This window comes from Chelmon rostratus, chromosome 16 (assembly GCF_017976325.1).
Source record: "Chelmon rostratus isolate fCheRos1 chromosome 16, fCheRos1.pri, whole genome shotgun sequence".
NCBI classification, from domain to species: domain Eukaryota; kingdom Metazoa; phylum Chordata; class Actinopteri; order Chaetodontiformes; family Chaetodontidae; genus Chelmon; species Chelmon rostratus.
In genome coordinates, this window is record NC_055673.1 from 22,618,339 (window position 1) to 22,637,924 (window position 19,586).

The 19,586-nt window shown below is 41.4% G+C and overlaps 1 protein-coding gene across 1 annotated transcript in view; it reads left to right on the forward strand.

Moving 5' to 3' along the window:
- The first annotated feature begins 1,630 nt into the window (after window positions 1-1,630).
- The window catches only part of LOC121619114 (retinoic acid receptor beta-like), a 109,540-nt gene continuing 91,584 nt past the window's right edge, over window positions 1,631-19,586 (forward strand). Inside the window, exon 1 of the mRNA XM_041954724.1 lies at window positions 1,631-1,820. Within this exon, the coding sequence (XP_041810658.1) occupies window positions 1,631-1,820 (190 nt within the window). The remainder of the gene's footprint in view (window positions 1,821-19,586) is intronic.

Genomic DNA, 19,586 nt, shown 5'->3' on the forward strand with positions numbered 1-19,586 from the left:
GACTGTACTTTTTACTGGGCAGTATCCAGGTGTGAATGTATGTAACTGTGTGAGTGTGAACACTGCGTTACCGAAAAAGACATGTGAGTAAAAAAAGCTTTAAAAAATGTGTTAGTATTTATACAGATTCTGCACCGATAACATTCTCATCTACTATGATGATGAAGTTTGCTTGTTGTTTCTGCAAGCAGTGGCATATCCAGTTGTGATATTTTTTTTGCCAGTAAAGTTTTTTCCACAGTGATGATGTTTCTTTCTGATGATTTTCCACTCATGGTGACAGACCTGACAAAGCATTTGTACAAGTGACAGTGATGGTTTTGGATGCAGCAATCCCATTTCTAACCACAGGAAAACACCTTTGAAAACACTGTATTGACTTCATGTTCACGTGTCTAAGTGATCTGAGCTTTGGGCCAGCGGATCCCATTCCATTCCAGTCCTGGTCCATGCTATGAACAGGACACCCAGATACAGATCATATTTAATACCATATCCCAGTCCTTCTGTCCACTCTCACCTCTCCTCTGTGGCACACAGCACACCAGCAGGACGCTATCAGATGGTCGTTAATTACAAAGTGTGGTTACAGATCACTTTAAGTGGCCTCTGACTGCAGATCAGAGCGTTATGAACACCATTATAACGTAGCACTTTAAAACCCTGTTAAACAGAATTCAGCAGCGAGGACCGATCACACCTCAGCTCCACCCTGCTAGTTTTCATTGGCACCCTGAGTCATACAGCAGCTACCTTGGTTTGAGGAGAGATTTGGCCAACTGCAGCTGATTAATAAGGACACATTTTCTGCTGGGAATATCCTGGGAACCCCTTGAAACCTTGGAATTATCAGCTCCAGCTACTGAACCACAGTCACAGTGGTATTTTACATCTTACATCTGGTGCCACCATTACATTTTGACAAAAATGTCAAAATGTAATGGTGGCACCAGATCAAAAGTCATAGGATTACCAAAGGCATTAGGCCTCATCCTCTGTGGACCATAATGTCTGTACAAAGGTTCATGGCAATGTTTTTTCAGAGTTATTTAAAGCAGGACCAATCAACTTCTCAACTGACACTGCCATCCCTAAAGCCCTACCACCACCAAGGCTAAAATCTGCTCAGTATTGACTTTCAATATTGATATTTGGCTAAGGGATAGTAAGAACAGTAATAAGACAATTGAATGGTGGGATATTTTTAGGGTCAAGTACAGCAAACAGGCAGATTTCAAAAAATCCAGTGAGAGGTTGATCTGGAATGAACACATGCAAGGAATCCCCTGAGTGTACCTGTAGAAGACCTGAAGAGGTGTGGGAAAAATAGACAGAACAAGAATGATAAATACAAAATGTCGGTGGTACACTTTGTTATATCATGCTCATTTCTCATAAGATTGATTGATTGATTGATTCAGTGTGTGTCCTTGTTACAGGGTTAGCGCAACAAACCTCTGAGTCAGCCTGGGCGACACTGAACTACGCCACCATGCATCTCTGGAGTGCTGAGGTGGTACCGCACCTGCTCCAGACACACTAACTGCAGCTAGGGTTCACCCGATGGCCTCCCAGCTTCGCCAAGCCTCAGCTCGCTCAGTGCTCAGTGCACCCTTGGCCCACTGCTGTGATGAAGACCGCCAGCCGTGCCCAGCCTCGCAGCAGTCCTCCACTGGTCCAGATGAGGCGCTACACACCCGGAGTGTATCCTTTCCTGTTCCCGTCGATCATCAGCTCCCTGCCGCAGCTGCCACCACCATCACCGCAGAGGCTACAGATCCAGCAGCCATCCAGCAGTGGCAGCACACCCTCGCCTGTTGGTGAGTACCTCTGCTGCGCCTCCACACATACGGGCTGTACGTGCGTGTCTCATTCCAATGCATACTATCACTTTGATTGATAAACCTTATCCAAGTAGTTTTGGTGTCTATCCTACAAATTGAGGCACCAGATCAGTGAAGCCTAGGAATGAGAGTGTCCCTATTGGACATTTCCACACCTCATGATTTCTGTTCAGTGCGAACACTCGGTGACAGTGAAGGAAGTAGTGTGCCCTTCCTGTAGTGAGTTAAAAGTTAAGGCTGTTGAGCTTGTATTGGTTAATGGCTGTGTCGAATGTCTAACTTCCAAGCTGGAGACAAGAGTTGTGTATTGTCACAGCCTTGTGATTTATTTAAGCAATACATGATGTATTGCTTTTATAAAAGGTTACCAATAATGGCAATATGGAAAAGAATACACAATAATTTTCATTTAGTTTTTAATTAAATAGAATTACATATTATCTAATAAAATAGCCCTTCTGTGAAAAAAATAGCTAGCTCTGCTTGTCGCTGCTCAATCAACTCTACCCTTGTTCACCCTATCTGGAGGTGTAAGTTAACCTTAAACATGTGAATTCAACTAATTTAGTCTATTTGTTAACGTTGACAAAACACCGCAGCAACTTTTTGCTATCTAACAGTTTGTTGTCATGGAGACATTGTTGCTTCTCTGTCAATCAGCCCGTAACGTAAACATGCGAGGCCCCCCGCAGTTAACTATGAGTGAGTGGTCCGGAAGAATCCACCCAAAACCTTAATGAATATCATGACTTTAAAAGCGCCAAATTACTCGCCTTAATGAATTTCGTTAGTAAATAATGTGAAGAATTGTAAACTATGAATTCCATGAGGCTGTTCAATCAGTGACAGATCAGCCTGTAGAGCGCTCAGTCGCTGTCAAGGTGCTGATCCTGTGACTGTCATTATAGCCGAAGGGAACTGTCCGTGGTCCGCGATGTGACTCCTTATTACTCACTGACGCACAGTGCAGGATTTTACAATCTAATCTAATAATAATACGACCCATCTGACAATAATGACAACATTGAAGAGGTATGCACAATCATGGAAACATTGTTTGTTCCCCGAAGCTGATTGATCTGCTGTGATAAGGCTTTTTAGAACGGTAGGCGTGATATATGCTCATTATATCACAGCTAACAGCCAATCAGATTGCCGGAATTCACGTTTGCGTTTTATAATTAATCGTTCACACACACATTCCCTAACCAAAACCATATCACAGCATGGCAAACATTATAAAAAGCAAATATTTTCAAATTGTTATCTTGGGATGTGATGCTTGCAGCAGGGGTGGCTTTGATTTGATGTGATTTGGAGACACCAGGCCAAGGTGAGGCCTTCCTCCATTTAGCTTAACGCAATCGTTGCCAGAGAACAAAAAGTATTTGGAGGCGGCTCTTTTCAGGTAGCAAAGCCACAGAGCTAACAGACAGACCCCAGTGAGACTTCTAACTGCTCCAACTGAAGAACTTCAATTGATCTTCAGTCACGAACAGTCGGTCAGCTCAAAGAACAGATCGATGATTGATGAGTATACCGTCTGCTTGTTCACCCATGGCCAATGTGCAGATGTTTCCTGTTTTATCTGACTGTCTGCAGTCTAGTAGTGGGTTTGCTGTGATGACCCCCAGCCCACTCAAACCACAGTCCTTTACCAGTTCATACTGTAGTTTCATCTTTACATTGTTATGTATCTGGACAATGCTGCGTCTCTCGTTTGTTTTCAGGGTTGAAGGTAAAGGTGGGATTGTCCATTAAATGTGTGCTGTGATGATAATAAATCTTGGCAAATATAGATATTTAATTGGATGAGCCCACATTTACATGAAGACACATTCATTTTTCAGGTAAAACCACATTTTGCTTTCAAAATCAATCAATACTGATGCTTGCTTTAGAGGTGCTTAGTACATGAATTAACGCTGAATGAAATCTGTAGCACTGAATCATCAAGCTGATCAGAGTATACTGACTTATCAGTGATTTATTGTGTGTGCATCAGCAGCTTTTTGCAGATCCTCTGCCATGACCTTGTAAATGTTTGTGCGCCTTGAAAACTCTGCGCTGAGTCAGTGCATGACTTGTGAAGTTTAAAAGATTGTAGTCTGCAATCAGCTGTGCATGGCTTCTTCTTGGTGATTGACTCATTGGTCTGTGGTACCCCCCAGCCAATCATCTGTAACAAGATTGCCAAAGTATTTCTGAAAATGAGAATTAGGAGGCACCAAGTACAATACCAATGAGTGTGTTGTGCAGTGGTGATGCACTCATCCACCCATTGTGAATGTTTAAACAAAGAGATGCAGCTTTTCATGCTTCACCTCCCGGTTTGCTCCTGCAGTTTTGTCTCAGTCTCATCTGATTTGCATTATGGGTAATAATAAGCTCCAGATTTTTACAAGGAAGAAAAATGTGTGGATTAAAATATAAGATATCTCGGCTGCATCGATTTTAAACCGTCAATTTTGAGTCCAACTATGTTACAGGAGTGGAATGTTAAATCAATGCCGTGCTCTTTTAAAGGTGCACTCCACCAATTTTACATATAAAGTTTAGCCCTTCTGACATATTTCATATCTGCTGCTTCAACTTTGACTGTTTTTCATCATTTAAGTTTTTATTCTGTCTCCTGTGAGTTTCCCAATTTTATGGAAGTATCATACTGAATTACTGATGTAAATCAGCATATACAGTACCACCACCATTAAACAGATCTCCACTCTAAAATACTCTTGAAGTGTAAGGCTTTCAGACAGACAGAGCATGATGATAATGATCCCAGTCAACAGTGAGTGATCCAGAAAACCGCATGACTCCTCGATTTTTTCCTCATTGTAAGTGGCCCATGTTGTCTCACGCCACTGTAGCAATGCTTCGACACATCATGGTTTATGTTGCAAAGCCTGAGCTCTGCTGTTTTCAGCTTTCAAAACCAGCTGACAGGTTCACCCAGGGGGGGTTCTTCTCCCAGTAAAGGGGCTCAGGTGTGCAGCTTTGTGTGCTGCTGAACTCAGAGAGTCAAGAAAGTTTACAGTATAAAATAATATTTTAGCCTTTAATTGCATCGTCTGTAGAGAGAGCCAGGCCTTTATTTGAAACAGGCTTAAATTAGAGACAGGCAGGTCCTCGCATTTCTGCTGTCCATATTTCAGTAAGAAGCCTCCCTGTTTTCTGATCTGCTCTTGTTTAAATTAGCTCTGAATGCAAACTTAGCTGCTGCCTTGATACATTCACAAATTGTACAGCAGTGTTATAAAAGCATTAACTCTAGTTCTGAGCTTCTGTTTTTTAAAAGGAATCCTCTTCTTATGTACAGTCTTTAGCTGGTTCTGGTTGTTTGGTTTGTGAGTAAAACTCATCACATCATGCACAGTTTAACATTAAAGGCCATTTTATGTGACAAACCAACAGTTTTTTAGGTTTTTAATCATGGAAGTAGTTTAACTACTTTCTATCACAGGCTACAGGCTGCACAGGTGCAGCATCTGAACACGTTCCTGAACTTGAAGTATCTGTTATGAGAATATGTGTTCTCATAAACAACACATCTCACTTCAGTCAGAGAAACAGATGATTGTGTCTTCATATTACAAGTATACCTGGAGCAAAACCATAGAAACTGTCAGTTAGTTCCTGGAGTTGAAAGTAAGATGAAGACAATGTCAATACATTAATATGATCTCACCTTTCTGACTGGGGCAGGACAGAGTGTAGACATGAAATATGCAGTGCTATTCATCTAAAAAATAAAAACAATAACAAAAAGTAGATAAAAAGAGTACAGATGCTGTCTTCTCCTTGATCAGCCCTTGGCATGTGAAATAGACAGAGGCAGAGACTGCATTATTCACAACATTAGAGACAAAAGAACAAATGCAGGGCTGTCTGAAACAGATATGCCTGACTGCGTCTGAACTTTGGACATCAAGAAAGGAACAGATGAAACAAACAATAAGGTAATGAGCGCCGCTGCTGAGTGCGATTTGAGGATTCACACAAATGATCCAGGCCGCTGTAGCATCCCCAGGGACAGACTCAAACACTCGCTGTTGTTGGGTCAGCGGTCCGGTTTGCCCTGCCTGCCGTGTTCTACCTCCACTGGGGGATTCACAAAGGAGGCTGAGCTCTACTGCAAACATCACATACCTCCTGGGAGCGGCGGTGGCCCAGTCAACATCGCTGAGGGATGTGTGGCTGTGTGTGAACCTGTATTACTCATATTGTGGAGACATAAATTTGTTTACACAGTCACATTGTGGTGACTTGCTTTCCTTATGAGGACAAAACGCAAGTCCCCTTAACATATATCATTAAATGTTAGAGTAAGGACTTGGGTTGAGGTTAAGTTTAGGTTAGGGTTAGGGTTAGACAAGTAGTGGTTATGGTTATAGTTTGGGTAAGTCTCCAGGAAATGAATGTAAGTCTATGTAATAACCGAAAAAGTGATGGAAACACGACTGTGTGTGTGTGTGTGTGTGTGTGTGTGTGTGTGTGTGTTAATGTATGAGAGAGATAAATAGAAGACATAAAGACAAAGGAAGCCTGGTGATCAAGCAATCATTAATTTTACATTCACACTGAAACTATTTCCGTAATCCACAGCAAGATTTCTACACATATGATTATTTGAAGGCTGATGTCTGTTTTGATGTTTGGTTTTTTTAAGACCGAAATGCATCAGTGAACAATGCTGTTTTAGAACATTCTCTTTCCAAACACTGGAAAATTAATCAGTATTGATCTCTTAAACTTTAATATTCTGTTGTTTCCTGAAATGGACATGACCCCTAAATGTCTCTTTTTGGTCCATAGCAATAGTTTTGCATGTTTTAGTTAGTTTGCTGCAAATCACATGTCCTTGCATAACATTACAGCTAACTCTTAGTCAAAGCACGGTGCTGTGTTTTAAATATCTGAATTTATTTTTCTATACTCCAGACAGCCATTTGTTTCCTTTAATTCCACTGTTATGATGTAATGTACAGCAGACTTTTCAGCTCAATCTGTTTTTGTTTCCGTACAGTGATGGATTAAACGACTCTGCACACTTACTTTCATGTTGTAAATGAATGGAAACTAATGGCTGCCTAGAGGGTTGGAAAAATACATACAAAAGCCTATATGACGTGCATTTTAAAATGACAGGCAATCATGCAAATTATACATAATTTATACTTACACATTTAGGCACACTGGTATATCACATGAAGCAGCTTTAATCTTTCACAAAAATGTTTTCTGTAGTGCAATATCCCATCAATACAGTATCATCTTATTCTGTTTATGAAATCTTTATCGCACTTAAACCAATACAAGTGAAATATTTTAACCCACAAGGGCATTTTTAACAACTGGCCCATTATTACTCCACACTTACTCTTTATGAACATGTGCCTGTATTATTTTAGACACATTTGCTTATCATAACAAGTTATTTTGACCTATCAAAATTTTAGGATGTGTGTGTGGATTCGGATGGTAATCCTGCACTTCCAGTCTTGACCGGGTGTTAAACGTATTCAAATGTTTATATTAAGGGGTTCACTGTGCTAGAAACAAACTAGCATGAATGATCTAAAAGGTGGAGCAAAAAGCCTGCCATATAGCCTGTGCATGACTTTGCACACAAAATGAATCACACCAGTGGGAATAAGTGTGCACGCTTCTGGACACTCGTAGTGTTCCACTCAGGTGCACCAACAGGAAGTGACAGAAGCAGTTGTGTGAAGATTGAAAGGTAAAATCAAGGTGAACATTTAAGTTCATATCACACCTGCTAACACACACACACGCCTGTTGTTAGGTTGTAAGTTACAAACATCTTTAAAAAAAAAAAAAGGCTGAGACCAACTTCTACAACAGGCCAGTAAAACCAGTTTAAACCAAACTTTTAGTCAGAAAGACAAAGTCAAACCCTAAGCTAGTACAGGTTCTTTGGCATATTGTAACAGTACAAAAAAGCATCACACAAGCATGTCAGCGAGCTGGTTAATAGGTCCTGTCATTCACACACTTCCACCCTCTTCCCATCTGTCGGATCCCCTCCCCACAGTCTCCTCCCGTCTGGCCTTGAGGGGGAAGGGGGAGGGGATACGTGTACTTCCAACCTGTCAGTGTCCTACCTGCTCACGACCACAAAAGATTATCAAAGCCTTCATCTGACGAGAATGTCGACACACTCCTCGTCTTATACGGAGATGCTTACAGAAACATTCCTGCCCTATCTCCCAGGAAATGTTCCTCTCTGTCTCCTCCCTGAAATCCACATGGCAGCATGAGCCTGAGCAGAAAGAGAGCATCCTGTCAGATGATCTAAGCACACTTCTATTTGATGGTGGTGCATGAATGTTTTTCCAGTAATGCTACATCAGAGAAAGATGTGTCCTAATACAAGAAGAGATAGTTTTGGTTTAACACAGTTTTAAACAGCGTTGCAGTTACTGCAATGTAATCCACAGACTGTGGACAGTTTTCATTCAAATAACTTAATTTGTTAAGTTTGAAAAAGCACTCTTTTAATGTTGTGAGCACAAAATAAATTACATTAACTGTAGTCACTGTAACAAAGTCATATTTCTGTATACTTTTACTTTTTGAAGTATTTTTTTTTTTTATCAGTAATTTTGCTTTTTCTTAAAGCGAAAAGTAGCCTTCTTTTTAGTATTTTACTTCACTACAGTTCAAATCACATCCGCTACAGAGGACAAACAAAAGTTGCATGAGTGTATCAGCATGTGCAGCAAGGAAGAAGCTGCTGGTATGTTTCTTCACCCGTCTGTCTGTTCCTGTCTGTCTGAAGCTGTCTGTCTGTTCACCTGTCTCTTTGTTAACCTGTCTGTCTGAAGCTGTCTGTCTGAAGCTGTCTGTCTGTCTGCAGCTGCAGGAGGGCGGCGCTCCGCAGAGCTCCATGTTCAGAGAGGAGACACTCTGCCCTCAGCTGTAGAAAACATTCATGTACACTGTGTATGTTCACAGGCTGAGGGTACTTTTACACAGATACGTCTACATTTATTGGAGTAAAATTACAGTACATTTACTTGAGTATAATAATCTAATACTCTTTCGAGCTCTCTTTCCACATCAGTGAATAATAACCAGATGCATTTAGAGGCAAACAGAAAAAAAAAACCTGACCCAAAAGCTATAAAGTCCACATCGGGAGCAGGTCATGGTGGATGGCTCGAGCACAGGACTTTCACTCAAGAGACTGGGGTTGATGTCCTGTGTGGAACTTACTGTTGACTTGTCATTTTTACACTATTTTCACTTTTCTGTCGTAGTTTAGAGAACAAGTTTAAGCAACAAAACTATCTGGTTAGGTTTAGGAAAAGGTGGTTTGGATTAAAACAGACCTTCTCATAATGTAATATTTATTACTATTTATTATTATTATTATTGTACTACTGTTTGTGTGATATGTAATAATACAATAATATATTATAATATATTTGTAATATATTTCTTTTTCCTCCAGTTGCAAAAATGGTGTAATTGTCAGTTGCAATGATGGTCCTAGAGAAACATAATTATAACCATAACAACATGGCAATATCAGATCATGCAACTGCAGTTTGTAGAACATTAGCTCTAACATTGAAAAGCCCGTTTTCAGGGCTTGACAAACATCTAATGATGAGAAGTCCTTCACTCAAGTGGCACCTGGCCATAAAACAAGAAGAAGAAGAAGGAGAAGAAGAAAGATGAATGTGAGAGAGAGAGAGTGTCTGCCAAAAAGTCTACAACTATCTCATCAAATTTGAGGAGACTTACTGTAGTTAATGAAGAGCCATGTTGGTCAAAGTCATGCTTTTTGTAAGTTATGCCAAAAGCAGGGTGCAAATTTCTCTTATTTTTAGATCCCAATTCTGACAGATATGCAGAACAGACAAACCGAACACTGGCTCTGGGAGTACCATTCAGCACCACCGTAGGTCCTCCTACACACTTGGATGGGGAGGGGCGAGGGGTAGTCAGTCGGTTGTAATCTGTAACCTCACTTCTAGATGCCACTAAGTCATACACACTGGACGTTTAATAAAGGCTTGTCCCCAATAAGTTGAGGCGTAAGGTAATATAATGGCTCACATGGTAAAGCATGGTCTGTATAATGCTTATTTCCATAACAATATGACATACTTACAAATTTGCAGCTGTGAGTTTCTCGTTTTTAAGAGAAATACTCTTCTTATTTATGAATTAATTTCAATCTGTAGTTTCAATCTGTCAATGAAACTCAACACTTCCTGCAGATGTTTCACATGAAAAGTCTCCCAGAAAAGGGAGGGATTAGGTCCTCTGAGCAGCTGGAAGTCTTTAACGTGAAATAGTTGTGCAGGAAGTGTTGAGTTTCATTGTCGGTAGCTTGAATGACAAAGCAACTGGAAATAATTAGTGAATGAAAATGGGAGAATGAAATGAGAAAAAGAGCTGAGGTAGTCTGGCAAACTTTTTTTGGTTGGCTTCTAATGTGCAACATCTGCAGGAAGTGTTGAGTTCAATAATAGCAACTTCACGCAGAATGAAAAACATCAAAGAAGCGATTTGAATTAATGAGTGAATGAAAACAGGAACGGTCTTTGTTAGGAAGAGAAACTCAGAACAGTGAGTATGGCGTGATGTTTCACATGAAACGGCAACTAGAAAACAGAACAAAGGCCCTTTAACATAAGGCTTGAATTTTAGCCTGATTGTTTCATGTCATTAGAAACATGTCAAACATGAATTACTCATTGCCATATGCACCACTAGACTCTCTCTCTCTCTCTCTCTCTATATATATATATATATATATATATATATATATATGAATGAAATTCAACACTTAATTCATTGCATCTCCAATGCTTCTTGAACAAGGAATAGATTTCTTCTTATAGTGATGGTTGTTTTAGATAATCATTAAGTTCATTTTTTTTTATCTGCCATCACATCTTACAACAATATATTATAAATTGCTGAATGCCGCCTATAAAGCAGCAGATGCACTTAAAAGATGACACATGAGCTGAGGGAGTGGTGTCAGACATTCATTGTACAATTACGGAATGAGGAAGCTTACTGTAAGTGTCCCTGTAATGAAGCCCTTCTGTGCTGCAGAGAAGGCCATGATACCACATGGACATGCACCGTTCACACTGTTTGCTTTAAAGCTGTCTTTGCCACTCTAATACCAGACTGATGCAACATGTCTGCACAGCGACCAATGTTTAATGACACTCAGCTGTCAGTTCACTCTCAAACTTGGCAAATGCACAGTCACACACCGACACGTTCATCTTTCCCCCCCATATTTATCCCCTCTTCTTTCGCCGCTGCCTTGTTTCACTGTCTGCCTGACTGTCTTTCAGTGTTTCCCTGTTGTTATTTTAGAATCCATCGCACAGTATTTAGGTCACAAGCGGTTTCTAGCCCTGGCAAAGTATGAATAATGCAGACTTCTCTCATTACACCATGTGCTAACCCTCTGGATTGAAAATCAATGTGCACTCAAGTGGCTGGCAAATGAATGGAGCTAACTCGCCAACCGCTCGGCCAAGAGAAGCGAAGAGAGCTGCATCTCACAGTGTACCCTAAAGGTTTCACAGCATTTTTATTTTAACACGTTCCAAGCCTTCACCAAATACAATATGTGTTTCATCTGCTGCCTGCGAGAGGCTGTGCGTCTTCATTCATCGAGGGCTCGATGTGATGAGAACAAGGCTCGTGGAGCAAAAAAAAGTACGGGAAAGATTGACAATGCGTAGAGGAATGTCTGAAAACGAGACCATTGTCGGGGCCGTATGACTGATTGAAGAAGGGGCTGGAGTTTTTTTTACCCCCACTGTTTCCAACCTTTCAGTGCACTCCCTCCTACAGTTCAACCATAGTTCACATTGCCAGGAGTCTCCTCACCGCCCGCCCCCACCTTCCCCATGTAGCACTCAGAGAATCCTATGCATACATGCTGCACCAAATTCCAGTGTTTATGACATGATCTACAGTTTGTCTCGGGTTTGGAAAGGTGCCCAAGCTGCTGCAAGCAACACCGGTTACACACATCAGCCACAGAGTTTTTTTTATAGTGAGCTGTTTTTTATGGGAGAGACCCCCAGACATCTGGCACACATCTGGAGCTGTTTAATGAGAGGCTCAGTCTGCCTGACTCTTTACTTCGAGCCCACCATCAATCCGCTTCATTCTCGGGTTGTCAGGAGACCCCAACGCTCGTCTCCTCTCTGGCGAAAGCCAAGCGATGTCGATACGTGAATGATAAGACGCTGCAAGAGGGGAGGGCAACATTTAAAAATGGAGCAAAACTAATTGGGGAAGGCTTCAAATTGGAAATGCATCTTATGGTATTTACTCCCCAAAGCAATAAGCAACCTGTGATCCGAGCTGTGTTGATTACAGAGCTTCCTGGAGTTTATTGATATGATTTCTTCTCGTTGCACCTGTGGACAGACCGTGGGCTTTTCTGCACCATGTTCATGTCTCTGTGCCACGAGAATCTGCTCGGACTGAATCCAAGCTCATTTCAGATTTCTCTTTTGGAAAACAAATTGACTTCTTAGTCAGCAAACAAACTTTTGCAATTCTTAAGGCAATGCTGGTAGAGGTAAACATCCAAGTGGACATCTTAACGTATGGCCTCCCCTGCCTGTGGTCACAGCGCATTCTCCATGGTAGCTGCCCATAAATCAAGAAAATGGCTCCTTTTGTATGTTCATTAATAGGCACAACATGCATCCATACAAAACCCCAACTATTCTTTGAATGGACTTTGATTGAAAGCCGGCCTTTTTAACAACAGCATTCTTATTCTTGCCCTGTAGCAGCTTGTCTAGCTGTCCAGGCTCTTATTTATTACCGCTTGAAGATGAGACAATGAAAAAGCAGTTCTCAGAGCTCTGTTTGTATTGAGAGGCCCGCAGCACAAAGCAGCCGGAGAGCATCTCATTGTTCGACAAGGCCAGCAGAGATGCGGCTCGCTTCAAAGATTGCTTCTTTTTTGGTGGAGGTGGGTGGCGAGGGAGTGGAGGAGGGGCTCCGAAACTAACCATGAGGGGTAGATTTCATCACAGGAAGGGACGTGGGGGCAGGGAGAGTGGGGTGGAGCTCGAGATCTAGGAGTCAAACGCAGGCCAACGTGAACTTTCCTGCGCTAAATTTGGTTCCCTTCTGTAGGAAGCTTCGCTGCACTCAGGTTTGTACCCGGCAGAGGATGCAAACACTTTGAAATATGGTCAAAGCTTGAGATTTAGATAAATGATCACAGGAAATATATCCTGCTGCTGCAACTGAGGTTTTTATAAGAGTCTTAAGCGGCAATGCAAATACAGCCTGGTAGCTGCAGCAAAATGAGGAGCAAAGTCCAGTTTTCACACTGTGGTTCCCTTCATTTGATGTGGTCTCAGAAATGGAAAAAAAGGGGGTGGGAAATGAGTGGTATTCTTAAGCTACCCACAAAGAAGCTATTTAATGTGTGTCAGTGAGTTGTGTGTATGAACCTGCAATTATGAGGCAGAGAGCCCAAGTCTGCACTCAGAGATAAGTTGGATGGATGTTCACTCCCATTCATAGAGCCAATGCGCTTTACTCTGCTAAATGAGCTATGGATACTCCACAACATGCAGCCGGACTCTGAAATACACACAGAGATGGAAAAGCATGGGGATTTCAATGGAAAGGCACATACAAACACTTGAGTGTATATGAGTACACACTCATATGTACTTATGTACTTAGTTTTAATTTGCATTTATTATAACTCCATGTTCATAGTTTTGGCCATAATTCCCATTAGTAACAACAACATTGTACTAGTTTATTCCAAACATCTAAAAGCATGGCAACACCCAGACTGTCTGTCAACATTTATTCCATTTTACAAACCGACTTCCCGGTTAACCTTTAACTGACCGTATTTACCAAAGTTGTATTCTCACATAATTTTCCTGTGATTATTAACAATATTTTTGGGGTGCTTAGTTTCAGTTTAGTGTACAAATGAAGTGGTTTAGATAATCTGGCCAAACTGAGTAGATTCCACTCTGGAGATACCACCACATTCCCACATCAAGGGTATCATGTGGCATAGAAATCACATCGAAAGCTACAGTAAAAATTATCCAACTTTGCTAGAAAAGATCGTTCATATTAGACAATTTCACAAGGATTGTGTTAAATTACTTATTCCATCTCGTTTAATGATAAGATGTTTTCATAATTCTTTCATAAATTATTGGTCTTAACAGCAGCAGGATTAAAATTAGGGAAAGATTGGGGTTACTGCAACAAAATAAAATGATATGCATCCAACACACCACATCACACACAATCGGCACACTGCCTAGTCTCTTGATTTCATACCTGCCGGCACACCGGTCACCTGAAAGCTGTGCTGCCACCGCAGCTGCTGCTGTTTGTATAGCATAACAAACACCCCACCTCCACTCCTGCATCCACCTGTAGGCTAGTTATTACCACTCCATTTATCCATTTATTCCAGAGACTTGACTTACTGATTGTGGTTAAGTTATGGTTACTAACTGTAACCACTGTACATTAACTGTAACCATAACAATTAGGCAACATTTTTTTTTGTTAGGGATAGGGAAATATTTACCTTGTGAGGCAGCTGAATTAGCAAGATCACAAGATCATGCGAGTCAAGAATCCATCATGCCAGGCTTCAAGTTATGATTTTGTGGCCAAACCACAGTTATGCACACCAATGAAGCCTATGAAGAACAACTCACAGCTACCAGCAGGTGTTGTTTTCATTGGAAAACCTCCTGAAGTGGTTAGTGCAGATTCTCCTATAGCATCAGTTATATCAGAACTGGAGAGTATTTCTTCACTGAAAGAGCAAAGAATGGCACTGAAGGCTTTTCTCTGTGGAAAACATGTTTTTGCTCTTCCCCAAACTGGCTTCAGTCCTATTCCATTATATAGTTCATTGGTCTGATTGGCTTAAGTCAGCCCGTGATAGATGGTGAGAGACAGATGGTTCATCCAATCACATGCCAAGCATTTCTTTCTAAAGTTACTGCCTTTTTCCAAACAGTTTCCAAGGATGACTTCCCAGATTGTTCAGTATAACAAACCATCTGGTGTGTCAGGTTAGGGAAAAAACAAAAAGATAATGGTAATAATAAAATGCTCAAAAGTTCTACAACACAGAGTTGCACGAAAATGTAACTTGTAGTCCCTTTATGCTAGGATCGGGTGATGAGTTGAGGAGTCTTACACCCCGAGGAAAGAAGCTGCTCTGTAGTCTGGCGGTATCGCAGAGGATCCTTCTGTATCACTTACCAGACAGCAGCAGGGTGAACAGGCTGTGGCCGGGGTGCGTATTCTCTTTTAGCATCCTTTGGGCTCTGCACAGGCATCTCACCTCACTGACATCACTGATGCTGGGGAGATGACCAATGATGGTGGTGTCACCCACAAACTTCACAGCAGAGTTCTCCCCATGGTGGGGGTCGCACGGCGATGGCTGAGCACACAGCCCTGCGGTGCTCCAGTCTTCAACACTTGGTTGTGCAGGGTGGAACCATGTTCAGCTCCATGACAGCTGGATGAAGTACACACTGATCCACTGCCCCAACCTCCACACTCTAACCCTTTTTCTGTTTTACAATATAAAAGGCATGCTACTTACTACATTGGCACTAGACAGTGGGGAATGATGTAATTCATGGGAATGCTGGGCTTGAGTTATCCTTTAATACAGTATGTTTACAGTATGGCCACATCATGCACTTTGGTCACATTTGGAAGTCTCAAATGCGCCAGTACCAGGCTCTGAGCCTTGCTATCTCTGCTGTGATCTGTTATGCTGCAGCATATAAGCAGTTTTGTTTGCGGTGTGTCTGCCTCGGGTGAGCCCTTTGTATAGCCACAGCGCTATATTTAGCCTCTGGTCACAACTTACTTGTAGCTCATCAATTACATTAGGCTGAGCATGCAGCTACCGGACGAATGCTTGTTGGTGTAGCGTTAGGCTGAAGAGATAGCATTATCAGCACCATCACATAGAAGCTGCTTTCTTCAGTCTCTCCGTTTGCTACTTGGCTTCAGGTTCCTGGCCTCCACCAGCATGCACAACCCATGAACAGATCCCTCTAATCGAGTGAGTTTGTCTTGGGGGAAGGCCAGCAGACTGTGGAGCCTTTCTTTTTTTTTTTTTTTTGGTTTAGAGCATGAACAAAAGGTTGTTTATGTGTGGAGGCTGTTCTCTCATAGAGGGATCTGGGTTAGCTGTGTCTGTTTGTGCCGATGCAGGCAGGCAGGCTTTGAAAGGCGCTAAGCCACATACTCCTGGGTTCTGCAGAGCACTGTTAGCACCACTGTAGAGCTCCAGTGAATGATTAACAGCCACTGGATGTATGGAGCTGAGGCTGAAAACGGCAGAGAGAGACAAAAGGCCGAGAACAAACAGCTCAGTGACAGATTGATGGTTTCGCTCGCAACAACATTGTAGTCAACTGGTTCAACATCACTTAAAACAGACGTTAAATTATTTCTATGAGTAATGACAGACATGGAAATGAAATGGCAAAGAATGATATATTGACTGGATATTGATTGAGGCTGATTTTGCATGGTATATGGAGCTCATGCAATTTTTATACGTCCAGACAATCTGAAAGAGGAAAAATCTTTCTGGCCCATGCAAGCTATTTTGTATCAGCGAGATAGTAAGGCCCTTTATTCCTCCCTCTTAGTCTCCCTCCGAAGGACTCTAGATGCCTTAGGCAAAAGACTCGACCCGGTGCCCTGAGCCGGCTCATGAATGAGAAACCTCTGACGGAGAATCTATGAAGCTGTCTGTTTACTCCACAGTAGTTTCAGCATGAGCAGGAACCACTTGATTTTGCTTGTTTCCCAACATAGTGAAAAACTGAATTAAAATGTTGCATGGTTGATACTGTGACTATTACTTTTCAGGTTTGGTTGCACTTAACTTTGGGGACGTAGAACATGAAGCTTGTTGGGGTTAGGGTTAGGCATAGTGCTATATGACGAGGTAGTACCGCCACAAATGGGATCTAAAGGTATATGTTCATAGAAGGCGCTTGTCCGATCATCAAAGTGCAATAGAAACTGCGTTTAAGCATTGTTGGACAATATTTTGGACAAAAAGGGTCAATTGAAGTACACCCGCCTTTGAAATTCAGAGAGTTCCAGGGAAAGATTAGATGATGTTTCATTCTGTTAAAATTAACTGTTCGATTATGTTTCCTATTAGAGAATATATGAATATATTTGGATGACTCGTGGGTTACAGTCATGAGTCTTTACAGTTGTAGACAGTTTTGCATCAGCATCTGCAACAGCTTGCCAAGGGACAAAATTTCAAATAGTGGTCTAACATAGTGGTTCCCAACCTTTTTGGCTTTTGAAATGTCTATGTGTGACCCCTCACAGATTATGACTTCTATATGAAATAAGGGATGTGGGCAGTTCAAGTTACAAGAAAAGAAAACAACCTGGAGAGTCAGAAAAAAATATACAATTTTGACAAACATTTTCACCTTTCAACGATTATACCAACATTGTCATGTGATGACACCTAAAACTGAGCAAACGGTCACTAACAAAGGCCGGGAGATGCAGTTTAAAGCCTGGAAAAAGCTAGTAAGTGGGCTTTGAGTACTGTTCTCAGGGTCAGCGTTTAACTTTGAAGCTCAAAAGCTTTTTAATGTCACAGAAATATAGTTTTCATTTGTGTCCCTTTAATCACCTTGTGACCCATCAGATTTACCTCAGGACCCCTTGGGGGGGCTCCACCCCCAGGTTGGGAACCGTTGCTGTCGAGTTATTTTGCTGTAACATCAGTTTGCCTAAACTCGAAAAAGGCCTGGAGGTTTACAAACGGAGGACGCTTTGGGGCAACTCAGCTTTCTGTCTTTATTTCTAAAGAATACAGCAGGTTGATTACCTTTAACAGAAATACATAATCATAAATAATCATTCTGAAAGGGATAAATAAACATCATCATAACTTAAATACCTCTGCTTCAACATTTTACTTTGTACCATAAATTCATTTCATTTAACTTTTCAAATTTATATTAAACACAAATTGAAAGAGCAAAATCAAACTCATCTTCATTTAATAAATCATTATTATGAACAGTTCCAGTTCAGTATGTTTGAGGCATTTGACAAACTAAGTGATGAGCCAAAAAGGAGTGGCAAGAGGAAAATGGAGAGTTGTAGGAAAGCAGGACTTGTGGAACATAAGGAGCCAGAGAGGAGAGGAATGAGCACAGTGGAGGGAGACGTTCAGAGTAGAGGTGGGGGGGTGTTAGCCATCCTTTGGGCAGGGCTCTAGTATGGGTCACTGTTGGTCCTCAGGAAGGCCCTTCTGCATTCCTGTCCTCTGGGTGACCCCTCCTCTACAGCCGCAAGACTTATTGGAGTAATCAGCCCCTGTCAGCACCTTGGTTATGCTGCATGGACTCAATCCAATAAGTGTGAATGGGACGTGTAATAGCACCTGATGAAAAGTAAGTTTGTTTGCACTGAAAGGAGTCTCTCTGAGTTTTTCCTTTTCCGTCCACTTTTCTTCCCCGCCGTGTTTTGCTTTCTTCGCTTTGCTTTTGGAAACCACTGCACATACAGTGGAAGAGAAACCCAAGCCTGTTTTTATAGCAAAAACTTCTGAGGCTGTCATAAATCTTTATAGTTGGAAATGCAAAGAATGAAGCATTGTAAAATTGTAGAAAGAGGAGTTTTAGAGGAGGAAAAAAACTGATGAGAGTTATTTTGTCTGTCCAGACGTCCAGTTGTTTGTATTACTTTCACCCGTCTCTTTCCTTTCTCCTGTCATGTTGAATATGAAACTTACAGTCTCTATAGCATTTTGTTTTCATCTTAAGACATGTTGAACTTGTGCATACTCATTTTCTCCTTAGTTTGTGTCATTTTGTGGAAATTTGCATCTAATGTATCTACAATCTTGTGTCTGTCCCTGAATTTTGTGTGTAATCATGTTATATTAAATGTTATTATTATTATGGTGCATGATAAAAATGTAAACTCCTGGGGACCACATACACCTTTTCCACACCTGCTGTAATGTGAGCTTTTCTGGATCTGTAAATGTTTCTTTGAATGTATTCTGCACAACACAGGCTGTAGTCGCCAATCATCCCATTGCTAATTTTGACATGCCAGCCAAGTGATTACGTTATACTTTATTGCTCCTGTGGGAAACGTAATAGTCTGTATTTAACTACATGGCCAATAACAGAGTTCCTAACATAATGTAGGGGTTAACAACGTTTGTTATTGTGTTACTGTACTGTGATGTTGGAAGTCCTTTTCTTCAGACTCATGGGGAGAAAACGGCAGAAAAGGAGCATAGCTGAAAAGTATTGATTTTCTGGCACTGCCCTACTTAGATTAAGAAATGCCAATACGAGGATTCCACCCCGACTCTCTGGTTCACGTCGAGTTCACTTGTCATTTTCTATAATTCTGACAAAATCAAGATGCTTAACCGTGATGTAGTTAGCCATGCTCGGCTGCCCTAGGGCTTTCTGATTAAATTAGGCGTCTGCGCTCTGCCATTTGGTACCAGCCTGAAGTATTCCCAACACTTAATGGGGGCAGAAGTTATTTACTGTTTTCAAAGAGGGGATTTGAAAAAATGAACAATGCTGCTTTTCATAAATTTAGCAATTAGGAGTCTCCAGCTTTTTAACAGCTAATGTAACTGTTTACTTCTTCCTAACAAGCCATGCTGTG